Source organism: Microtus oregoni, unplaced genomic scaffold (genome assembly GCF_018167655.1).
Source record: "Microtus oregoni isolate MIOR12 unplaced genomic scaffold, Mior012 000009F_ref0000495, whole genome shotgun sequence".
Taxonomy (NCBI): Eukaryota; Metazoa; Chordata; class Mammalia; order Rodentia; family Cricetidae; genus Microtus; species Microtus oregoni.
This window is the reverse complement of record NW_024543068.1, coordinates 48858676-48881292: the sequence shown is the minus strand read 5'-3', so window position 1 is coordinate 48881292 and position 22617 is coordinate 48858676. Positions and strand designations below refer to the sequence as shown.

Below are 22617 nucleotides of genomic sequence, written 5' to 3'. Positions count from 1 at the left end.
TCTTCATGTTGTTGTCTTGTTTCCATCTCTCAAATCACCCATTTTCATGGACTATGGCATGCTTAGGTAGACCTGGGTATTTTTATTTCTCATGCTTGGTGTATCTTTTTGTTTTTATGTTTCCCATTTTGTTTAGGATGAAAACTAACTTCTATGACACTATATTCATAGTTGTAACATAGAATACAAAACGGGGATATTAATACTGCATGAGCAAATTAGTCATCTAAACAAGTATACAATTGATTGATTTTATTTAAAGGGGTCAAAATAGTCTCTCTGAGAGAGAGCTGGTTTGAGAAGAAGGCTGCTCATTCGTTTCCTGGCTGCCCAGACATGAATAATAACACAGAAACTATATTAATTACAACACTGTTTAACCAATAACTTAGGTATATTTCTAGCTAGCTCTCACATATTAAATTAACCCATTTTTATTAATCTGTGTATTGCCATGAGGGTGTGGCCGACTGATAAGATTCTGGCTGTGGTTGGCTTTTTTCTCCTTTAGGAACTACATGACATCTCTCTGACTCCACCTACTCTTTCTCTATGTCACTTACAGACCTGCTATAGGCTGAAATAGCTTTTTTATTAACCAATGGTAATAAAACATATTCACGGCATTGAGAGGGTGATGTGGGAGTGTCATATATCAATCTGTTGATTTCATTGGTTAAGTAATAAACAAACTGCTTGGGCTCATAGCTTAGAACATAGGTGGGTGGAGTAAACAGAACAGAATGCTGGAAGAGGAAGAGGAAGTGAGGTAAGACGCCTGAGACAGAGATGCCATGCCCGACACACGTGATGAAGCTCTGACCCAGGATGGACATAGGCTAGAATCTTCCCGGTAAGATCGGTGCTCACAGATTATTAGAGATGGGTTGATCAGGAATATCAGAATTAGCCAGTAAGGGCTAGAGCTAAAGGGCCAAGCAGTTTTTAAATGAATACAATTTGTGTGTTGTTATTTCGGGCCATGAGCTAGCCAGGCGGCCGGAGTGCCGGGGACGCAGCCCTGCCGCTCTTATTACAACAAGAGGGGAATCCCACATCAGAGGGAGAAAGAAGTGTCTATTATATTCTTGTCTCCTTGTTAGGAAGTTCATTTTCCTCATGTTCTTTTTCTTAAGCCTGGTGTAACTTCTAAAAACCATTGCCCATTTTGAGCCTGATATTCAGTGTTTGTAAATGTTTTCTTGTTTTTCTCTCTCTTTTCACATTAATATGAATAGTAACATTTTTGAAGTGACATTTTATCACTTATAGTACAATATCTGAACTATTAACTAGTTACTTCAGGAACAGTTCTGGATTGAGGCTCACACTGAAAGAAAATCTAGTCCCTTCTACCCCACACAATTTTTTAATATAGTTATTTCTTATGCTATAAATACTCAATTTCTGTAGATATGAATGAATGTTATTATAAGAGAGAGGTGAGGCTTTTGCTTCTTAGTGTGCATGCCTTTTGAGAGACTGGGGGACTGTGCTTTATTGCACACACAAACCTCAGTTGATTTACTGATGCTATTGAATGAAAGCAGGTTTTGGATTCCTCATAAAATAAGTGTTCTTCTATGAAACATTAAGTTCTAAAATGCTAGTGTTTTGATTAACTGAGTAGCAGACAGGAATGAGAAGCCAATTTTATGTTATTTTGCAGATAGAAATTTTTGCTTCTTACTGCTTGTAGATTTTTTTCTTTGTAACTATGATGGATGCATTTATTTTAAGTTTCTGACTTCAATTCAGTCCCAATAATAAATGGTAATATTGTGTCATATACTTTTGAAGAATTTCTTTGGCATTTGGTTACATTATTTTAACAATGTCACTTCTAATCGTTTAAGAACCAATTCTGTCTCTCCCAGCTTGGAGACTGATATCCAAATACCAGGAAGCTTTTTATATTATACTCTGATTTCCTCAGTGTGAGGATTAGGAAAGTCAAGCTATGCCCCCAGCTTACTCCGCTATTTGTACCACAGGTTATTAAATGCTACATGTGAACAACTCAATTGAATTTTTGAATGGGTAATCTCAGACACTATAATGAATACTTTAATGAGAACTTTGCTTGTTCTTTTCCATGGTCACATAATGCTATGATTTTATAAAAATACATCAGTTAGAAAAGGCAAACTCATAAGGCTTTGTGACACCTACAAATGCCATTATCCCTTGAAATGAAAACAATGTTATTATGTCATGAAAATTCCAGTACAGAAATTACGTTCTATTAATTTTCATATATTCTAGAAAAGCAGACATTGGAATGAAGAGCTAGATGTCTTGAATGGTGATAAATACAATTGGAGGTTTTCACTGCTTTTTATAACACTTACAGGGACTTTTGTTGGAATCTTGTTCATCTATAGCAAACTTAAACCTTTAAACTTTGGTATTTTATTGTTAATTTTGCAATTGACAGATTAAAAATCAACAGTTCTGAATATTGTTTATCTGACATGTTAATAGAAGGAATATAAGTTTTTCCTGGATCACTTATTGGCAGATCTGTTAAGAGTAGGTGAGAGATCTTTTCAGAGTCAGGTGACTCTCCTTGAAGAAGATATAAACATTTGGTCAGTGCTAAATTACTTTCTTGAATTTAACTTCACATTTGCTAGAATAACCAAATTCCCTCAGTGAAGTAAAAAAAGCAAAACATGTTTCTATGGTTAGAAATGATCTATGGTAAATAAATAGGATTCTCTATTTAATCCTATTAAACTAGTATTAGGCTAGTTTTAATAATAAAGAGAATAAAATCATTAATATATTTTAACAAGTCCTTATATTAACGTATTTCTATAAGTAAGATATTTTGAGCTAAAAGTTCTGTGGTGTGAGTATGTAAAATTGCAAACCGGTGCTGTGGTGCCACTAAGAATCGCAGTTGATAAATATTGTGAAAACTTGGTAGAGAAAATGTTAGAGAAAATGTAGAATATAGATCTCTCTGTTCAGGGGAATTTTTGGTGTTCAGTGTTTTTTCTAAGATGAATAGCCATCCAATAAGTATTTCCTGAGAATGCACAATATGTAAGTAAATGAATATACTGAGTAATAATCATTTTAAGTTTATTCTGATTCATTGTTGGATTAAAATTTTGCTGTCTAACTAGAATAAAATCTCAAACATTTGTATAATTATAATGCATATTTATCTCTCATATATTCATCTTTCTGTCTACCTCAAAACTCCATTTTATTCCTAGGGAAACTAGTAGTATATCAAAACTTTATTATGCATTATAGGTTCTTGACTTTGTTAATAGTGTTTGTCTTTATACTGCTTTTCCATATAGTCATGCATCACTTGGCGATAGTTTTCATTGTGAAACTGCATGTTGAGTTGATGTCATCACTGTGAGGGCATCATAGAGTGGCTTCCCATAAACTAATAGTGCAGATCAATGCTTGTAGCCAGGAGACTCAATAAACGGGTGTATAAGGCTGTCACCATCCTGCCGTGCCATGCCATTTACAATTAGCTTTTCAAGAGGTTGAAGGATTGCACTCCAAGATAATGGAAACAGCTTAGTGTAATATTCCAGTAGTAATAGTTACTTCCTAACCCTTCAAAATCCTGTACTTTCTGGAAGTGTATGTGTAACACACTGAAACAACTGATAGCACATAAAGTTATCTCTGTCAGCATCTTGGCACATATAAGGTATTGTACTCTGATTTTAGGACAGCTAGACTCTTATTAGTTAATAGGAAATTTTCATCTCTTATGTAATGGTACCAGTTTTGTATATGCAGGATAATCAAACTTCATTACACAATCATAATCATGACTGTAGTTTTTGTATTGTTATAGCATGATTCTTATTTTAAAAAAATTTTGAGTTTGTACTAAAAATTGTGAGATTATGTTCTTCTATTCAAATAATTTTTGCAAGAGATTCTTTTATTCCATATAGGTAAGTACATAAGTTGGTATTTGTGAAGGGATAAACTTTAGAATTTTTTTCCCTTAGGTAAACTCCATTGTAACAGGTGATTCTATATGGTACAGTTCACCTGTAAATTATATTTGACTAATCCTCATTTAATTTTGTGATTGTTTGGGAGGCTATATAGGAAATATTAAATACTATTCTCATTACTGAAGGAAAATTATTTTCTTCCCTGATGATACATTTAATTAAGACTTAAATAAAATCATGGCATGCTTTATGTACCTGCATTGATTTTTTGGTGACAAAATTTCATTAATATGCCTTCTACTTATTTATTAATGGTGCTTATTTTATGACAATTTTCGAAGTTATGTGACACTTGAAACACAGTGTAAGCTTTATCTATGAGTGCAATAGTTCCTCGTGAAGGTAAACTAAAGAGAAACACAAGACACACGCTTAATTTCCTGCTGACCGATACAGTAACTGCATCCTAATAGGTCATATTTCAGCTCTTAAATTTTTGATAAATAGCTGAGCCTCACAGAGCTCTATCCGTTGTGCTGAAACTCGTAGTGATGTATGAGCGTGTCTGACTGATGAATTCTAATGTCAGCTTCTGTGTGATAGCGATTCATCAGGTCGGAAAATCTGTGCTTGGGAACCACACTGAATTAAAAAGTTCCATATTTTCCTTTTGTCGAAATTAGCACAGCTTGTCCTTTCATTTTAAAGAGTTCATAGCAATTACCTTCCACATTGTCAAAACCAGCTAGGATTTAATTAGAAACTGCCGATACTAACACAAAAGAAATGTCGAGTATCAACAAATAAATTGATATGACTGCTATACTAGGAATGTTTACAGGGTGGTGCTGATAATATGCCCTCAGTTACTGTAAAATGTCGATTAGGAACAACATATAACAGTTATTAATATAAACTAGAACCTCCTAACTGGAGAGAAAAACAGTTTTCCTTTTAAACTATGGCTTACATTTAAGATCCAGTGTTTTTATTTTAGAACCATTCTTTTGCTCCAAAATGCACTCGTTTTTGCAGGACTGTTTTTATTTATAAAATGACTAAAACTCTCATTCTCACTAATTTTTCAAGTAAAATTGTTTCACTTCACATTAAGGATTTTAAAATAATATTTTCATTTTATAATCAGGGTTATTTTAACCTGTGCTTTTAGAGACTTTATATGTTGCCTTAGCAGATTATACTTTGATGCTGTATTTTACCCTAAGTCACTTTCAGAATCCTTTTCTTAGTTAACAAAACTCTTTCCGGATTTCTGGCAGGGGAATCATAAGTTAAGGGCCACCCTATGCTACAGAGCAAGTCTGAAGTGAGTTTAGTTTGCATAGACAGATAGATGCTGTTCCTTGTTCCTAAATCTAAACTGCATTTTGTTTTACCAGAACACCAGAATCATCTAGATTATATTGTTTTTAATGTGGAGTCGAGAAAAATCTAAGTTAGAGTTTCACAAAGTTGAACCTTATAAAGTGTTGTTACTTATTCCTATTTTATAGTGAAATTCTAAAACCCTGCTCTTAAAGTGGAACACGTGACTTCCTAACTGTGTTTGTGGTGTAGCAGGCTTCTAAATACTTGGTGCAGACCTGAAGCTCATTATTTAAAGTCTCAAGGAGATGGGGAAAGAGGCTTAGATGAATACGTCCTACTGGAATGTGGCAAAGTCTTTCAAAGCAGCAGATTCCAGCTGATCCATTCATTATTGAGATTAGACCTTGACTTACTCCGGTGTTGGATTTACATCATTTGAACCTAATGATAAATCCTCTTCCAAAAGCTCCCTATTTGAAAAAATAATCTTTAAGCGAATTCATAATTTCCTGGAGGATTTACTTCAAATTAATAATTCAAGTGTTAAGTATGATGTTATCACCTTTTAATATCGATAAACTGATGTCTAGAATCCATTTTGTATATCAAAAATTGTAGTTACCAAACCCAATAAAAGTCTCACTTTTAATGTTCCAAATGTGAGTATAGAAGACACTGTTCAAAAACACTGTATTTAAATGACTTGTAGTCAAATGATCTTTCCCAGAAATTATTCTTTATTTAGAAACAAAAACAAGACAAAAGCAATTGATTTTAATCCAAAATGTATTTTTCCTTATAAAAGAGGTCCACATACTCACTGTGTCTACTCTACAGAATCTGTCCTTTTCCTTACACCGCGTGTCAATTCAAGTTTATCTGGTCACTGCAAAAACTCGTGGCTAACGTGTAATACAACACAGGAGGAGGTATTGCTCAGTTCAGCTACTCTTCTATACTTAAAAAAAATACAGAAATGTTTTTGTTCACGTTAACTCTAGTCCTGACATAAAAGTCACATGAAAGTTCTAGAAAATGGGATTGGTTTATTTGGTTGCCACAGTACCCTTTGAAGCCCGTCAACTCGGATGCTGAACTTTCATGTTTCCACTGGCCAGGAGCAGCATTGGTGACGCTGAATCTTCCTTCCTCTGTCTGTTTTTGCTGTTGTTTGTCTGTTCTTTTTTGTTTTTCTTTAGCACTACTGCAGTCTTGAGCTTTTCTTTGAAGTAGGTTTGGTTGGTTGTTTTTAGGACATGTTCGTTGGCACACCTATAACAGTTGCTTTTACTTCCAAGGGCGCGCTTTTTCCTTTGCCTGGTTCCCAGAGGTTGATCAGAGGGGGGTAAAGCTCACTGAATGCCAGAGTCGGTTTGAGAAAGTAATTCCTTGCATAGCCGCGTTCTCCCTCACAGTTCATTTCTTGTGAGATGCAGCTGAGAAGACACATGACACCAATAATCCCCAAAAGCCCTCCAAGACAGGCCATAAACGCTGTGTGACTCTTTCCATAAGCTTTTCCATCGTGGTCCAAACTTTTTGTGGTGACATTGACACATTGTTTTCTGCTTTTCTGGTAGATGGTGGGAATATCAATACAAATTTTATACTCAGTAGATGGTTTCAGATGAGTAAGATTGTACACCTTGACATCCGATGGTATTCGAGCACTTTGGGCAACATGGGAATCTTCAGTCTTGACAAAGGCTGTCCACTTAACACTAGATTTGAGAATTTTAGAGCTTGATTTCCAAGATACCAGCACAGAATTGGCACGAATATCTCTTATTTTAATATTCAGTGAGCCATTATTATCCTGAGGAGCAGAACCTCCCACTTTGATCATAATAGACTTCAAATCGGCACCAACTAGGTTAGTTGCTATACAAGTGTATAATCCCCCTTCCTTTGGGGTTATGCCACTGATGTCTAGTGTGCCTTCAGAATGAACATAGAACTTCTCTCTCAGAGTATTTGGCAATAGTTTTTGACCAGATGGTGTGATCCAGTAGATTTCAGGCTGGGGTTCTGCAGTAGCTCTGCAGTGAAGGGACACATAGCTGTCGGCGTCTACATCCAGGCTAGAAGGAAAGCTCTCGGGAGCTATGAGTGGAAGGCAAATTTCCATCATATCCCTGAAGTGCACTTGCCTAACGTTCTGGCCTTGGAATTCAGGCGGGTCCACACAGAACAGAGAATCCGGCTCCATGAATCGGATGTTGGTTTTGTTCATGTTGATCCAGCGGATGACACAGTCACATCGGATGGGATTGCTGTGTATGCTGATCTCTTTGAGGTTTGGCAAAGACTCTACTGTCCCGTGGTAGAGGGCACTGAGGGCGTTGCTGTTCAACATGAGGGATTCTAACTTGGGGAGTCTGAAAAATGCATTGGGGTGAATGTAAGACAGTCTGGGGTTGTTAGTAGCTTCTATTTTCCTTAAATCTGGCAAGTTATCCACAGCGAGACTGTCAATGGAGATGAGCTCAGGCATGTTGTTTATCCCCAGCTCCTTCAAGTGCAACATATTGCTAAAATCCCCCCTTCGTATTCTGTTAATGGGATTTTTATTTAGATCCAAAAATTTGAGGTTTACTGCTTTTTGAAGAGCAACTTGGGGTACCTTAATAAGCCTGTTATCATAAAAAGAGATGCTTTCCAAGTTTTCCAGCCCGACCAAGGCATTGTCTGGTATTTCCGTGAGGTTTATGCCAGCTATAACCAGGCTGCGAAGATTGAGAAGCGGCTGGAAGTTCATGTCTCTAATTCTGATGATGGGGTTGTCCCCGATCATCAGAATCTCTAGGTTAGGAAGGGCATCAAACCACCTACTGTTGATCATCTGCAGTCTGTTCGAGTTGAGATGAAGTCGAAGAAGGTTGTGTAGGCCAATAAAGGCTCCAGGAGAAATGGTGGAGAGCAAGTTGTGATTAATGTAGAGTTCCTGTAAGTTGTCCAGGCCATATAGACATTTGTCAGGCAGCTCAGTTAGTTTGTTTTCCTCGAGGTACACAGAGAGAAGCTGAGACATCTTTTGTACATGAATATTCGTGATTGAAGACAGATTGTTTTGAGATAAGTCCAGGCCAGTAAGGTTCACTGGGAAGTCTATGGAATGTTCAATTCTTGCAATATTATTCGTCTGTAGGAGCAGAATCTGTGTGTCTGCTGGCAATCTGGCTGGGAAGCTTAAAAGCCCTAAATCGTTACAGTCTACTGTAGATGCTTCGATGTAGATGGATCGGGGGGTAAACCAAGGCCTGATTTCACATGTACATAACTGTGGGCAATCCACTTTTTTATCTACAGCTTGTACTAACGTAGTGATAGCTAGGCCAAACAGCACATGGATTTGGAGTGGCATGTCCTTCATCTTAGCTTTTGTCTTCAGAAGTTGAATAGGCCCTTAAGGATTCCAGCCACCGCCAGTAAGTTCAGTACGAGCTGACTGATGAGGGAAGCACTTGCATTTGTCAAATGATGAATGCCACGGAGCTATAGGCGCTTTCTTCATGGAAATAATTGTGAGGGCCACAGATGTATTTTCCAAAAATGGCACACATAGTGAAGAAAAGATGGCTGCTGTCTCCTCAGTGACACTGTGCTGCTGGACTCTTTTAAGACGGTGAACGTATAGATCGTCGTAGGATGTGGAGAAGTTCATTTATTTAGAAACCCAAGATTCAAATTCCATGCTGTCCAGCACTTGCAGACATAGAGGCATTATTCTAAATGCAATCAAAGGGAGAGAAAAAATTAGTTCAAGAGGAAAGTTCATAATTAATGTTTATCTATAATTTTTTCACATATATAGTATTATTAGAGTTTATAATTATTTCCATACATTCTGATGATGTTGTCCTTATTATTGGCCCAGACATGAAGTGAATCAAGAAATTTGTTCTTCAGAATACTGGTTTCATTAAGTGTAATAAATATGCTTCCAGAATTTTCCAGTTGTTTCAGTTCTGTTTTATAGCTCCATCCAATTTAAGTTGTAGTTTGCTTTGTCTTTAAAAATTAACTATAGTGATTAAAATAAAAGAAAATAGCCTTGCAGGGTAGTGGGTTTTGTTGAGTGCTGTACAGAAACAATGCTGTTCTGTTATAATCAAATAGCGAGCCTGGAGTTCCTCCAGTTTTCAGAGTTAGCACTTTGGAGCCAAATTGTTCCTGATTGCTGGATGAGCTAAGCGGTGATATTTGCACCCTCATCCCTACCTCTCTAAAGTCTGCTTTGCTTAAAGTGACTTAAGAGTTGCAGGATTTGGAGGCGAACTAATTTACCTTACTGTAGATATACTTGTATAAAATTAACTTCAGATTAAAATGTGATCATTTATCATTGAGAATAGTTTACACCCCATCAGCCACTAATAGTAAAAGGCAATTATATCCCACTAATCAAGTGGATGTTCCTTTTTTAAATGAACACTGCTAATTTTTTTCACAGAAAAATAAGGGGTTCCAAAAGCAAGCTGCAGTTTGATGTACCATCTACCTAACAGGACACCGTAGTTAGGTCTCTGCTCCACCCAGATGCATTGCTGCGGAGCCCGCTCCACTCTGTTCACATATTTTAGACAGCCAGGCAGGTTGCCTCCCATATTGATGGCTACAATGGCATGCTCGGGTGAGGATAAGGTCGATGCTTCAGCGACACACTCAAACTTCCAAAGACATGAGTTCTCTTTGAAGACTTAGAAATACTACTATTTCAAATTAAAGAAATACTTGTTTCTAAAAATGATAAATCACTTACAGTTCAAATTCAAGCTAATTTGTCTTTTCCCCTTAACACTCAGAGATGTGATCTCATCTAAAATTGAACTGTGATTTTTTTTTTTTCCCTCAGTTAGCTACTAACTTGCCTTGAGTCAGAGGCACTTGAATTGTTTCCCTCACACATGAAGCCCAGGTCCTCTGGGGAGCCTGCCTTTCATACAGCTCATCTGTCTTGCCTCTCAGCGTGTCATGGCTCGAGTCACACCTTCTCAAGAACGTGAGATTTGCTCCCTCCACTTCCTGACCACAGAACTGGACTGTAGCACATGCTTTAAAACTATTTTGGATTCCAGTGAATTGGTCCATGAGTAATGTACGTTTCCATCATTAACATATAATGTAAGCACTTCAATTTGTTCATTTTTCAACTTCAATAAATTTAATTGATCTTATTTGTATTTATTTTACTACTTATACAAACTTTATACTAACTATATGTTTATATAAGATTCAAGTGTTAATTCTGAGGATAACGCAAAGGAATGTTAAACTTTAAAAGTCAAACCTACAGCTGTGATTCTCAACTTTCCAGATGCTTTGATCCTTGAATACAGTTCCTCATCTTGTGGTGAATCCAACCATAAAATGAAATCATTGCTACTTCATAGGTGTAATTTTGCTCCTGTTGTTGAATCACAAGGTAATATCTGATATGTCACCACCACGGGTTGAGAAGCACTGATGTACTCTATCTGTGGTCCTATTCATTTATAACTTAGTGGCTTTTATGTTTTAGTTATTGTGTTAATAGCCAGTAGAGACAAATATCCATGAATACTATAACTTCCTACAGGGAACTTTCAGTCAGGACGACAAAGCACTAGTAAACTGTAGAACACATAGAAGCGCGAGACCCGGAATATGGAAGTCTACAGGAATGGTGGCTCAGTGAAACCAGCATAGAAACCAATTGCCTCTTATATCCAAGATGCAGGAAAAGCCCAAGTGGAAGCTACAAAATGCACTTCTGTGTGTTTTAATAAATCCCTCAACTGAGAATGAAGGAGCCAAGCCTTCTGCCAGCTAATTGGTTGGATCTGATTTCTCCTGCTATGTGTAGGGGAGCCTGTATCCTGCAAGTTAACCAGAAGGTGAATTATTAAATGACATTATTAATGTAAGAATGGAACTTTTTGAAATTATTTTGGTGGGTATCTTTGAAATTTTATATTCATATTTAATTAGAATATTTTTTCTGATTCCATTCCTGCAATTGCTTAGCTGTAGTGTGGAGACAGTGGAATTTGACTACGTTTATCCAGAAGACTTGTAAAACTAAGAGTTTCCATAGTGATGTACAAACTCAAAATTTGTTTGAGCTGGTCTATGGGAAGACTCTGTCTAGTGGGAAGCACAGCAGACCACAGATATTTACAAATTCTTAGAATACTGTCTTTTTCTTATGTCTGTGGAAACTACTATGATGCTTATACTATAAGCTTTCGGCATGGGTGCTTTGTAGAGTCCGAAGGCAGAAGCAGTGTCCTCTTACTTCTTAGTTCTTCATGGCTTTGGAGCAAACGTTTACGTAAACAATGGCCTTGAGAGACGCATTCCTGAGATGCTTGAAGAACCGCGTGCATTTGTTGAAGAGATTCTGAAACCTTACATATTGTCATCTCTACTGCTTGAGGTCTCACAGGCCTAAGACCATTGGCTAATAAACAGTAGGGTCTGATTAGGGCACAGCTTTTCTCCCTTGCATGCTCAGCTCTTTCTAGAATGTCACACTGCCCACATGAGTAGACACGAGGAGGTTATTTTTAACAGACATTTACTACAACAGAATGTTTTCTCTTTGATTTGAAAAAACCTTCATCTTCAGATTTTCAAGTTTAAAAAATTCATTTTTCCAAAACTGGTAATGGTGAAGGTATGACTCATGTTGGTTAAACTGACAAGGAACTAATGTGTAAAACAGACATTATTTTATTACTAGAAATGTGACGGAAAGGTGGCGATTCCTGAGTCCCTGGACGGCACCATTGCTCTGTTAGAAAGGCAGACTTGGAAGTTTTCAGCACACCCGTGAACAGATTCTAAGGAGTGAGTGCACATCCGTACATGTCCATTGTTTTACTACAATTTCAGCACTCCAATTTGTTCACTTTTGAAAACTAATATATTTCACTGCTCTTATATGTATGTATTTTACTGCTTGCAAAAGGTGCATATTACCTATATTTTACATAAGATTGAAATTAGACCTAAGTTATAGACCTCGTGAATAGATAAGTCATACACATGCAGCTTCAATCTTAATACAGGCAGCAAAGACAGATTAAAGCTCTTGACTATAGCAGTCATCAGAACGACAGCTCTCATATAGAGACTGGGCCCAAGGACCAGGTCCTTGGTTGGTACTGAACCCAAGTTCCTTGGCTGGAAGCTTTTTCTTTGTTCTTATCTGCTGTTCTTAGTGTTTGTTTACATTCTTCAAGTATCTACTCAAAATGAGATTATTAGTAATAGACAGTATATAGTTAAGCTATTAGATTATAATTAGCTATGTACTGACTGAATCTTCTTTTGCTAGACATTGGATGATTTGATTATTATTCTTCACGGAGCATAGGAATATTATAATTAGGGTTATTGTTCAATTCAAATTATTTGATCATATTGATACATTTAATTGGCTGATCAGAACTTAGTTAACGCTTTGCTGATAAATAACCTATAAGCATGTCTTTCCACAGTTTGTACTGAATGATAGAAAATCAAACAATAATTACAGTAATTTAAAAATGACTCAAGTCTCCAACAGTAAACGGCAATCAGAAAGGCATGCACCATTGGACTTCGCAACAATTTCCCTCCCTTGTATTGATAGTTTAAAAGGAGGAATGTCACCTTTCTTTATGACGAATCTATTAGGGACTGAGAAAATGACGGACGTTACAGCCATTTTAAAACATAGCCATGTTATCGACCTGTGCCTCAGTTTCACTACTGAGAAAATGTTTTCACGAATGCTAATTCGTGAATTTCAGCTGTATGGCTGATTTTAAAAGAGGTTTCTTCCTCTTCCTATATATTGCTATAAAAAGTTTAAAAATAAGTAACTCAGTAATTAAAAATAAGCTGAGCAGCTGCAATGCACTGTAAGTAAGCTCGGAATTCCTAAGAACACCTTCCGCCTTCTCTCCCAGGCCCCAACATTCCAGCTGCCATTCATTGCTCTTGATCACCGACCTTGTGATACAAACATTTCAAAATCAGGAAAATGTGAACTCGATCACAATTTACGATATAGTTAAGTAGTTTCCTATGTGCCATCATTTATCAAGGATTTTATACTTCAGAGAAAATCTGTATTCTGACTCAAGTCTTAAAGATTTTAGGAGTAGTTATGAATTGACTGATTAACGTGTAAAAAGTACTTAATGTGCAGACAGAATTTCTTGCTCTTTTCCCTAAAGTGTGGTAATGAAGCACTATGCAAATACGTGTCACTAAGAGCAGAGTACATTTTTCAAAGTGACTGAAGTTTTTGGTATGATGAGGCATCAGGAACACAAATGAGTTCCTTTTTTTTTTTTTTTTTTTTTTGAGAGTTTCTCTGTGTAATAGCCCTGGCTGTCCTAGAACTTGTTTTGCACGACTTCACTTTTGTTCTTTTCAGCTGCTTTTGTTTGCTTTCATAAAGAAGAATTTTAAAACATTTTTTTTTATCTTTTGGTTCTAAGGACAATATACTCATACATTACAACTACATAAATTGTAAATGTTAAAAGTTTAAATGATGTTGAAATGTCCTTAGAAATGGAAAACCTTATCCCAGCTCATGATGTCTAGAAAGATGCTTGTGCATGAGAAGGACTCCTGCAAGTTAGCCTCTCAGTGTCACTCACTTTCCTATCTCTCCCTGTCACTTTCCTATCCTCCCAGTCCTTCAGCAAATGCTTTTGAGTGCATCCTGTTCCCGTTAGTGTGTTTTCCTTTCACTCTATAAATCACCTTTTTAAAAAAAGACATTTATTATAATTTTAGAGCTACACTAAACCTTTTCTGTGGCCTGGCTCAACCGCCCTCCCTTTTGTTTAACTTAGGAAACACTTGGAAGTGTGGGATTTTTCTTCCTAATGTGAGTATCCCTTTGTACTTCCTGAATTTTTCCCAGAGCTTATTTAATTTTTCCTGTCACCTCCGCATGCAGATTTTGCCTGCAGAAGAGCAGCAGGCCTGGAATATTTTATGTGGAATACTGATAGCAAGAAGACTTCCTATTCAAGTCACTAAAAGAAATCAATTTTAAGAATTCTCATATCTTATTTTTTAATGCTTGTAGACACTCATCATAGCTGAGATTTCTTATTAATGTATTTTAGATAGGAATCTAAAAAAGTTAAAATTATTTTTAGACGGGATTCCATAAGGAATCGTTTAACGGAGAAGAGGCTTGTGCTGTCCTCAGTGAAGAGAATGTGGTCATGTTCCATGTTTGCCTATGTCCCATCGTTGGCCAGTTCCCTAGTGACCTCCTCTTTGTGGGCAGGCAGTCCCCAGACATAAAGAGTCATCTGGTCTTTCATGGTGTTTATAATAAAATGCTCCCTTAGTGTAGTGGCAAAACAGGTGAGCAAGGCAAATGTGAAGCTTTGTGACTTAGGAAGAAAGTGTGCCTTCGCTTGTCCCTCTTTATGACTTAGGAAGAAAGTGTGCCTTTCGCTTGTCCCTCTTTATATGCATTATAAAGGCCGCACCATGTGGAAGAGAAACATTGTGATACTTGATTCAAAGGGAAAAGTCGGTGAAGATAGCAAGTTGCCATGGAGACATTAAAACCCAGCTTCCCTTTTTCTTCTGTTACAAATTGCTAAGTTCATTTGTATAAAGATCTTTAAATCCATCCTCCTCTTATCTGACTTTAGAGTCCATTGTTGTATAATTCAGCCTTTCTCCGGTGCTAATTGAAGGTTTCATAACCCCAAAGGATTGCTGAGTTTTACTAAACACATCCCAACAAAAACAACCGTTCTTTCTTAACTTGGAAAACATTTATTTTCTAGTCTCTCAAACCCAGTTATCTAAATTTGTCACCTTTTAAAGAAAGTGGATATTTCAAATATTTATATTTAAAAAGACCTGTTTATTGAATCAGGCAAATAACGCTTGTTTTCATGTAGAAACATGGGCACTGGTTTACAAGACACTTTTGGAATTATGGACAGAACACCTATAGAATTGGTTACTTGATATTTGAGATCTCTTCACATCCTAAGTTTATATGACGTGAAACTATTGTGCAAATAAAAGCATTTGATATTGTCTAGGTGCTAATTCACTTATCTGAGTTTAACCTTTGAATTCTTTATTTGGTCATGTTTGTATTCATTACTCTTATCCTGCACCATTAACAAATTAGGATCAGTGAATTTTACTCATAATGGGCTTTATAGGCTATCAAATTAGTTGTCTGTCATTATTCCAAATTAATTGTCGGCCGTTATTAGTATCTCACTTTGTGCTTTTATTGACACAGTAGTAAACGAAAGGGAGCGGCACTGAAGTCATCAAGTGAAGGCCAACCAGCTACAGAGGAGGCGAACAGCAGGGTTTAGGTGCCTTGATCTGAACACAGCCGTGGATTCAAATCTCTTCATTTTGCTTCCAAATGTTCCTCACCCTCTGAGACCCACTACATTGCAAACTGTTCCTGAAATAGCACCATTCACCTGCAGGTTCTGAAGGGGCGTGTGCTGGAATTTCATGACATTCTTAGGCTCTCTTTGCATTTAACTTCCTCTCAAAACATATTTTGGAAAGGTTATCAAGCGATACCATGGAAATAGTTTCACTACGATCACAGGTAATCTTTAAAATAATTCTTTGGACCTGACCAAATACAGATTTGTGCAAGTTTTGAGGCATTTGTGTAAGTGTGTGTGTGCGTGTGTGTGTGTGTCTGCGCGTACACGCACGCTCACGTAAGCATCTGTGTATTCAGCACTGAGCTTCTACCCCTGTATATACTAGACAAGTGCTCGCTTAATCACATGCTCAACCCTGGAGATTTTTTTGGTTGGTTAATTACACACACACGCACATACACATGACAGATGTTTCTTTGTGAAAATGCATGCATGTGCACATGTGCTGGGTTACTCTGTTTCTCCTCAGAAATTCCTGAAAGTTTCTGACTTTTGCCTGTTTTCACTATTGTCTAAAGATGTTTTGGTTAAATGACTATCAATCTGTATTTTAGTACTCACATGAGTCACAGAAAAGGCCTCCCTGAATATGCGTCCCTGCCTTAGCTTTTAGACCTCCTCTTTCATTCAGCCCCAGTTTAGTTGAGAAGTTAGTGCTGTAGGTTCATCTGTGAAGATGCCACACATCTTCCCTATCTCGGAGGACGTTCAGTCGAGGATTGGATGTGACTTTTTTTGGCACTCTCTCTTGATTGAGTAACAGGGAAAAGGCTGATATCCTACCTTGTACCGTCATGATTTGGAGATACGTGTCTGATGTAAACCTATTTCAATACCTTCCATTTATGGTAAAAGCATTGGGGCAATGACCTCAATACTTAAAGCAATTTTAAATCTTTTCTTTTTTTTTTTTTTGTCTTCATTGAAAGACAGTCAAAATGTGCCATCTTTGTAGTTGCTAGCCTTTGAATTATTTAAAGACTGGGCATTTGTCAGGTAAGATTAAAATAATGAAATGGAGAAATTCTAGCTTCATTTTATTTTGTAGCCACACTTTCAGGCCTTCCCTTATGCAAGGATGGGTATCATAAGCATGCGTACATTTCCCCCAAAAAGTGTTAATCTATCTTGATTTCGGTTGTGAAAGCCTTCTGTTTTATCAGCTCTGCAAAAACAGGTGATAGCCAAAAGATGTCCTCAGCTTGTTTTTTTCTCTTTGATAAATTCAGTTGAAAAAGAAAAAGTCCCTAGCCTGTGGAGATGGGGAGGAAGGATCTGGATAAGGAGCCAGTCACACACGGAGTGGCAGCAAGGTTTACTTCTGATGCTATCACAGGGGTCTCAAGGTCAGTTGTTAGAGGAACCTTAACAGTGGCTCAGAGTTTATGGACCCTGTGTATTTCAGATTTTGCTCAAATTATAATCAAATTTTGACACTCGTTGCTTTTTAAAAATTGTTTCTTCTCTAAATCATGGTCTATCTTTAGTAGCTATTTTTTATACACACATGCACACATACACACATGCAGAAAATGCACATGCATGCACGTATACCCATATACACAGCCTGCTTAGGTCATTTAGTGTTGCTTGTGGACATAGTGGCATGAAAGGAGAAGTTTCGTGGGAGCACCATCGATAGACAAAGAATTAGAGGCAGCTCTTAGCTGAGATGGGGAGAAATGTCTGCTCTAGCCATGAGCCCTCTAATGGTTATCCAATGCCCTGAAATCAATACTCATTGCTTAAAAGGAAAAAACAGAAAAAGGAAACAAAAACATAGACTGTCGGCGTTATTGCTGAACCTTGAGACAATGAAATGTGTTTTGAAAGGAAGTTAAATAATAATCATATCCCATTCTCAAATCCTTTCCTCACATGCTCTGAGAAAACTGCAGGACCACTCTTTCAGCTGAGCAGGGTGAGCCCCTGACGGACGTGAGATCAGTGATGCATGGTGCTCTTCTTGAGGGAGTAGGCCACAGAGATGTGGTCTGGAGCCTTAATTCTTTATAATGAGCCTTGAACGGTTTGCATTTTAATTTCAAAATTGCGCCAGATTTTCCTCATGCTCTGCGCTTTTCCTATTATACTCTTGACAATTTGCTTAAAGCATCTTTGCTATGTTTTGGTTCAGGGGCCACAAGAAGGATTTAAAATAGCAAAACAAAAGTGTGATTGAAGGCTTGAGAAAAAGCTTCCTGAGCTACAGCTGGGAGCTTCTAAAGTAATCTTTCAAGAAAGGTATGGATGCAGCTCTGATGTCCGTGGCATGTCTGCACATCATACCGTGCTCAGACATTCATTTCTGCACCCAAATGAAAATAAATGCAAAAATTAAATTTTTTCATCATTTCTGATGCTTGTATTTTCTTGGAGGGAATAATATTGTTTTGGTCAGAACTGCCACATCTTGTGTGAAGTATAGATTATAAATGGCATGCCATTTTCTGCAATGTAGATTAATTCCAGTGTCCATGGACAGATAGGGTTTTCATAGTCTACTCATCCTTCTAGTTTTTACTATAGGACTGATCCTAAAGATTCTTTTAAAGGCCTTTATCATTTCCATTAACAACAACGAACAACAAAAATAGCAGCAATGGTCAAACTAATGAGCTACTCCATCCATTTCAGTACAGCTTCCGCCCACTACTTTGTGTGAGTTCTGCCATAATCCTGACAGATCTATGTCCATTTCTCATGTGACAGAGGGAGGTTTAGAAATATTTGATGAGTTGGTCCAAGAATAATAATGCCATCTTAGCTTGGTTCCAGATCCTGCCTCTATTATGAACCATCTATAGCTTAGCTTGTGTTCCATAAAGCCCTGTTAGCCACACCTGGGTCCTTTAGTTGGCCAGCCTAGTGAGTAGAGAGTCTGCTGCCTTACCTGCCTACAGTACCTTCATGCCAGCCCAGTGTCTTTCTCAGTTCATGAGCACAGACATGCTTTCCTTCCTACACAATGACCTTCAACATTACTCTTTTAAAGAGAAAAAATAAAGGTTTATCACATAGCAGTGAACACATCAAATGATTATAAAATTGTGGCTTGAATTCTTCTCTTCAGCGGTGCTTTATTTGTAGATTCCTTCATTGAGTTCTCCATTTATGACTTGCCATTGCTTCCATAGAAGCCAAGACTATCAGAAACTATGTTCTTGCTTGTTTTCTGTTTGTTTTGTTTCTTTGCACATGTGGAAGTGAGCGGGAAACTGGGAATTAGTTCTCCTTTTCCACTATGTGGGTCCCAGGGATTGAATCCAGTCTTGGCAATGATTGCCTTTCCCAACTGAGCCATCTTGCTTCTTGCTGGCCTTTGTCCAGTGTGTCTAATGTTCAAAATAGTGACTGGCATTGTTGCTTAATAAATATCTGTGAAGTGAGTAAATGACTAGACGAGAGAATGAATGGATGTCATTTTAATAGTATAAATTATGATGACACCCTTTTCTTTTCAAAGCTGCTCTACCAGGCAGTCACTTTACCTTGCTCATCTCACTCTGACAGTGTGGATGAGTGGGTTACTGAATGAGGATACAAACTTAGCGAATGAGACATCACTATGCATGCATTTTATTTCAGGACACTATGAAACTAGAACAAAGCCCACATGAAAACACTGTCATACAAGGATATGTAATTAAATTCAAACTGTTAAAAATAATCTTAAAAAAAAAAACACTCCAACTCTATCTGTCCTGTATAAGACCTTTCGTAAATATGCTGTCTGTAAACCCAAGGAAACAATATTTATTTTTATATCTTTCTCAATGAGGGGGTGGTTTTCAGTTGGTTTTTGTAAGCTATATGTAATAGCATAATAATGGAGACATAAGACATAGGGTTTCATAATTTTTGGCCTTGCTACAGCACAGGGAACCATGTAAATGGGGGCATAATATGCTCTTAATGTCTGGAAGTGCTAAAGGATTTGAAAAGAATCATGGAAAGTGTTGTAGAAACAACAAAAAGTAATAACAAATATTGAGATAATGGAGGGTAAGTGCCGAGCAAGGCACTATCGAAGACTGGCCTGGTGTGGCTGGAGGCCAGACCTGGCTCCTTCCAGCTGATAGTGATCAAATGGAAAATAATGGTCACACTGACAACCCGTGAAGTAGTACCTTTAGTGAAGCGTGGCTTAGAGTGGGAATACTTGCCAGGAAGTGACACTTACGGCAGTGGATTCAGAAAAGAAAACCACTCTGCTAAGGAAGTGTGTGTGTGTGTGTGTGTGTGTGTGTGTGTGTGTACACTCTGTGAAGGGAAAAAAAGATGCAAATTCCAATGCTATGTCCTGTGAGTAGCACTGGGCAAACACTGGTATTAAGTTTCCGCAGACACCGCACATAGGAAGGAAGTAAAGCGTGCCTCCAAGTGTGAGCTCTGTACGCTAGATGCTGCAATTCAGTCAGAGAGCTGAAATTATTGTAAATGAATCGGAGCTCTGCAACGGGCAGCTGAGTGCTTCAAATAAATCTTTAGGAGTTCATTATTATCCAATGAAATTATTGCTCACCGGATCTGAAATAACAAATCTGTGGCCTTGACATTTAATCAAAGCATGAAAACACATTTATTGAATCTCATATTTGAGATTATTACTGTAGCAGCGCCCCCAATTAAAGCCTGTGGATTTTAAAAGTTCCATTCAGACGGTGAAATGGAAAATGCCTGTTCTCCACAACAGATTCTTCTCTTCATAGCTTCGTGTTCAATTGCCTTTTCTTGAACATGTATTTTGAGTTTTTAATGAAGAGAAATGGCTTTAATGTAGATTTATATACACATATAAAGCAGTTACCCAGTTTCTTTTTAAGAGATAAAGGAGCAAAAATGTTGAAGGACTAATATTTCTCTGATTGATCAGTAAATTGTTTATAATGAAGTATTGAAAAGGAGTTTGTACCTGTTACAAGGTTTATGTGTAGCATTAAGAAGGTTTATATAGTTCCATAATTTGAATTATTAGACATCAAAGAAAAATGCTTTTCAAACTCTGGATTATTAAGGAAAGGGCGGCGAGGGAAAAAAGTAAGAGAGAAGGGAAGAGAAGGGACAGAAAGGAATGTGTGTTTCTGGTCCCCTCTTTTTCACATCCTAGAGAGAAATTCCAAGTATTGTCTATTCATGAGCATCCTCAAATCACACTGCAGCCTAATGTCTTCTCTGATTTAATGGAAACTTTGATTGTTTTCTAGGATTTACATCCACAGTAATTGTTTTTGCATTTTAATATAGAAGGAAGTAGATTGAATAAATGCATAACATATTAGGAGTGCTATTAAGCAGACGATTCTGTGTGGTACTGTTGAATGAATGTTTTCTTTTACTCGTCTGAGCAAAACACAAATTTCTCCAATTATTTTTAAATTGATTGTTCTTTATTGTTGCCTAAGGAAAAGTGGGGGAAATCCATTTATGTGTTGAGTCCATTTCTTTTGTCCTATATATATAATGAATGGCCCAGCCCAGAACAGTTGCCACACAATCCTGGTACCCATGTCTGAAGGTTTGTGAAGGCAATTTAAAACAGCACCCAGCATGCCAATTCTTTTCTCACACCCATTTTAATTCCTGTTGTTATAGAGTTACTTATAATGCTCTAGTCCCTTCGAGCAGATGTATTTTCCTTATCTTTGCCCTGCTGCGTCTGTAAACTGAAAATATGATCTCTGCGGGCACCACTAGGGAGTCACTGACAAACTCCCGTGAGGCTGCGGTGGTGGAGGGAGAAGACACATCTGTGCTCATCACACCAGCATCTGAAGAGGTCAGAAAAGTTGTCATCTTGTCTCTGAGTTGGAAGAACAGAGCCACATGTGGTGGAGGTCTGCAATCCTAGCGTTTGGAGACCAAGTCAGGAGGATTTTCCTTGTAACAGACAGGTAGACCGACAGGAAAGTATAGAATAAAGCAAACAGAAGCAAGGAGGAAAACTGGTTCCTGAATTGATTTTAGATACTTTGCCTCCTAGTTTTGGGGGATCTGTGTGAGAAGTGGGCAGGAATGAGTATTCTGTTTCACTTAGCATAAAGATAGTGAGCCGCTTGCTGTGGTGAGTGCTAACACCAGTGTGGATGTCCTAAAGTCCTGTTTAGTGTGCTTGTGAAAATAGAAAGTGTGTTGTGAGATTAGGGGTGCTTCCCAGAATGTGAATGGTGTCTGTTCTGACACAGGAAAATAAACTTTCCCTTGCTGCTGTGTTAAGAATTGGCCCTTAGACTCTTGTTGGTAGTGTACAGGGATTCAATATGTATAGTAGTGGCATTAATGTGGCTAACAGAGCTGTGTTGGTCAAAGTAGGGATGCTATAGGCAGTATCTCTGCCGTGACCCAGACACACGGGCAAGTAGTATTTCTATAGATTTCTTTATCCTTTTCCCCCATAAATATGTGTAATATATTTGGCAATATAAATGGCAAAGATAAAAAGCAGGCCCATTCTCAAAGCTATGAAAAAAAATAGGCGTCTGTGCTGAGAGATTTGTCTCCCTAGGGTGGAAGGAACAGTAAAAAGCATGGTGTATTTGTTTCTTAAAAGGTACTCCAAGAGACGTTTCCCTACAGCAAGCTAAATTGCACGTGGCAGTTGCCACAGCAACCCATTTCTGTGGTTTGCAAAATAAGCAGGCAAACTTGATGCAAATTGTCAGTCAATGAATTTTGTTCTCACGGAAGCTGCTAACATATGTAGCCTTGTTTGGCCAATTGATGTACATTTGTGATTCCCCATTCTCATCTCCTTTCAATGTGCTGTCATGTATTAATATTTCACTCTTCGGCTGTATAATTTCTGAGCTCTATATGCAGTGTTAACTGGAATAACTAGATGTCAGGTTTGTAGGAAGGTTGTTATTGCAAAATGAAGGTTATTTGACATCTGTGTGGCAATTCTT

The 22617-nt window shown here is 37.6% G+C and overlaps 2 protein-coding genes across 5 annotated transcripts in view; one reads left to right on the top strand and one right to left on the bottom strand.

Annotated features, from left to right (window-relative positions):
• Positions 1-22617, top strand: part of Immp2l (inner mitochondrial membrane peptidase subunit 2) — an 815636-nt gene that overhangs the window by 383322 nt on the left and 409697 nt on the right. The gene's annotated exons all lie outside the window — the stretch shown is intronic.
• Positions 6042-22617, bottom strand: part of Lrrn3 (leucine rich repeat neuronal 3) — a 29844-nt gene continuing 13268 nt past the window's right edge. The window contains exon 2 of the mRNA XM_041658409.1: positions 6042-9001. Within this exon, the coding sequence (XP_041514343.1) occupies positions 6523-8646 (2124 nt within the window). The 5' untranslated portion in view covers positions 8647-9001 and the 3' untranslated portion in view covers positions 6042-6522. The remainder of the gene's footprint in view (positions 9002-22617) is intronic.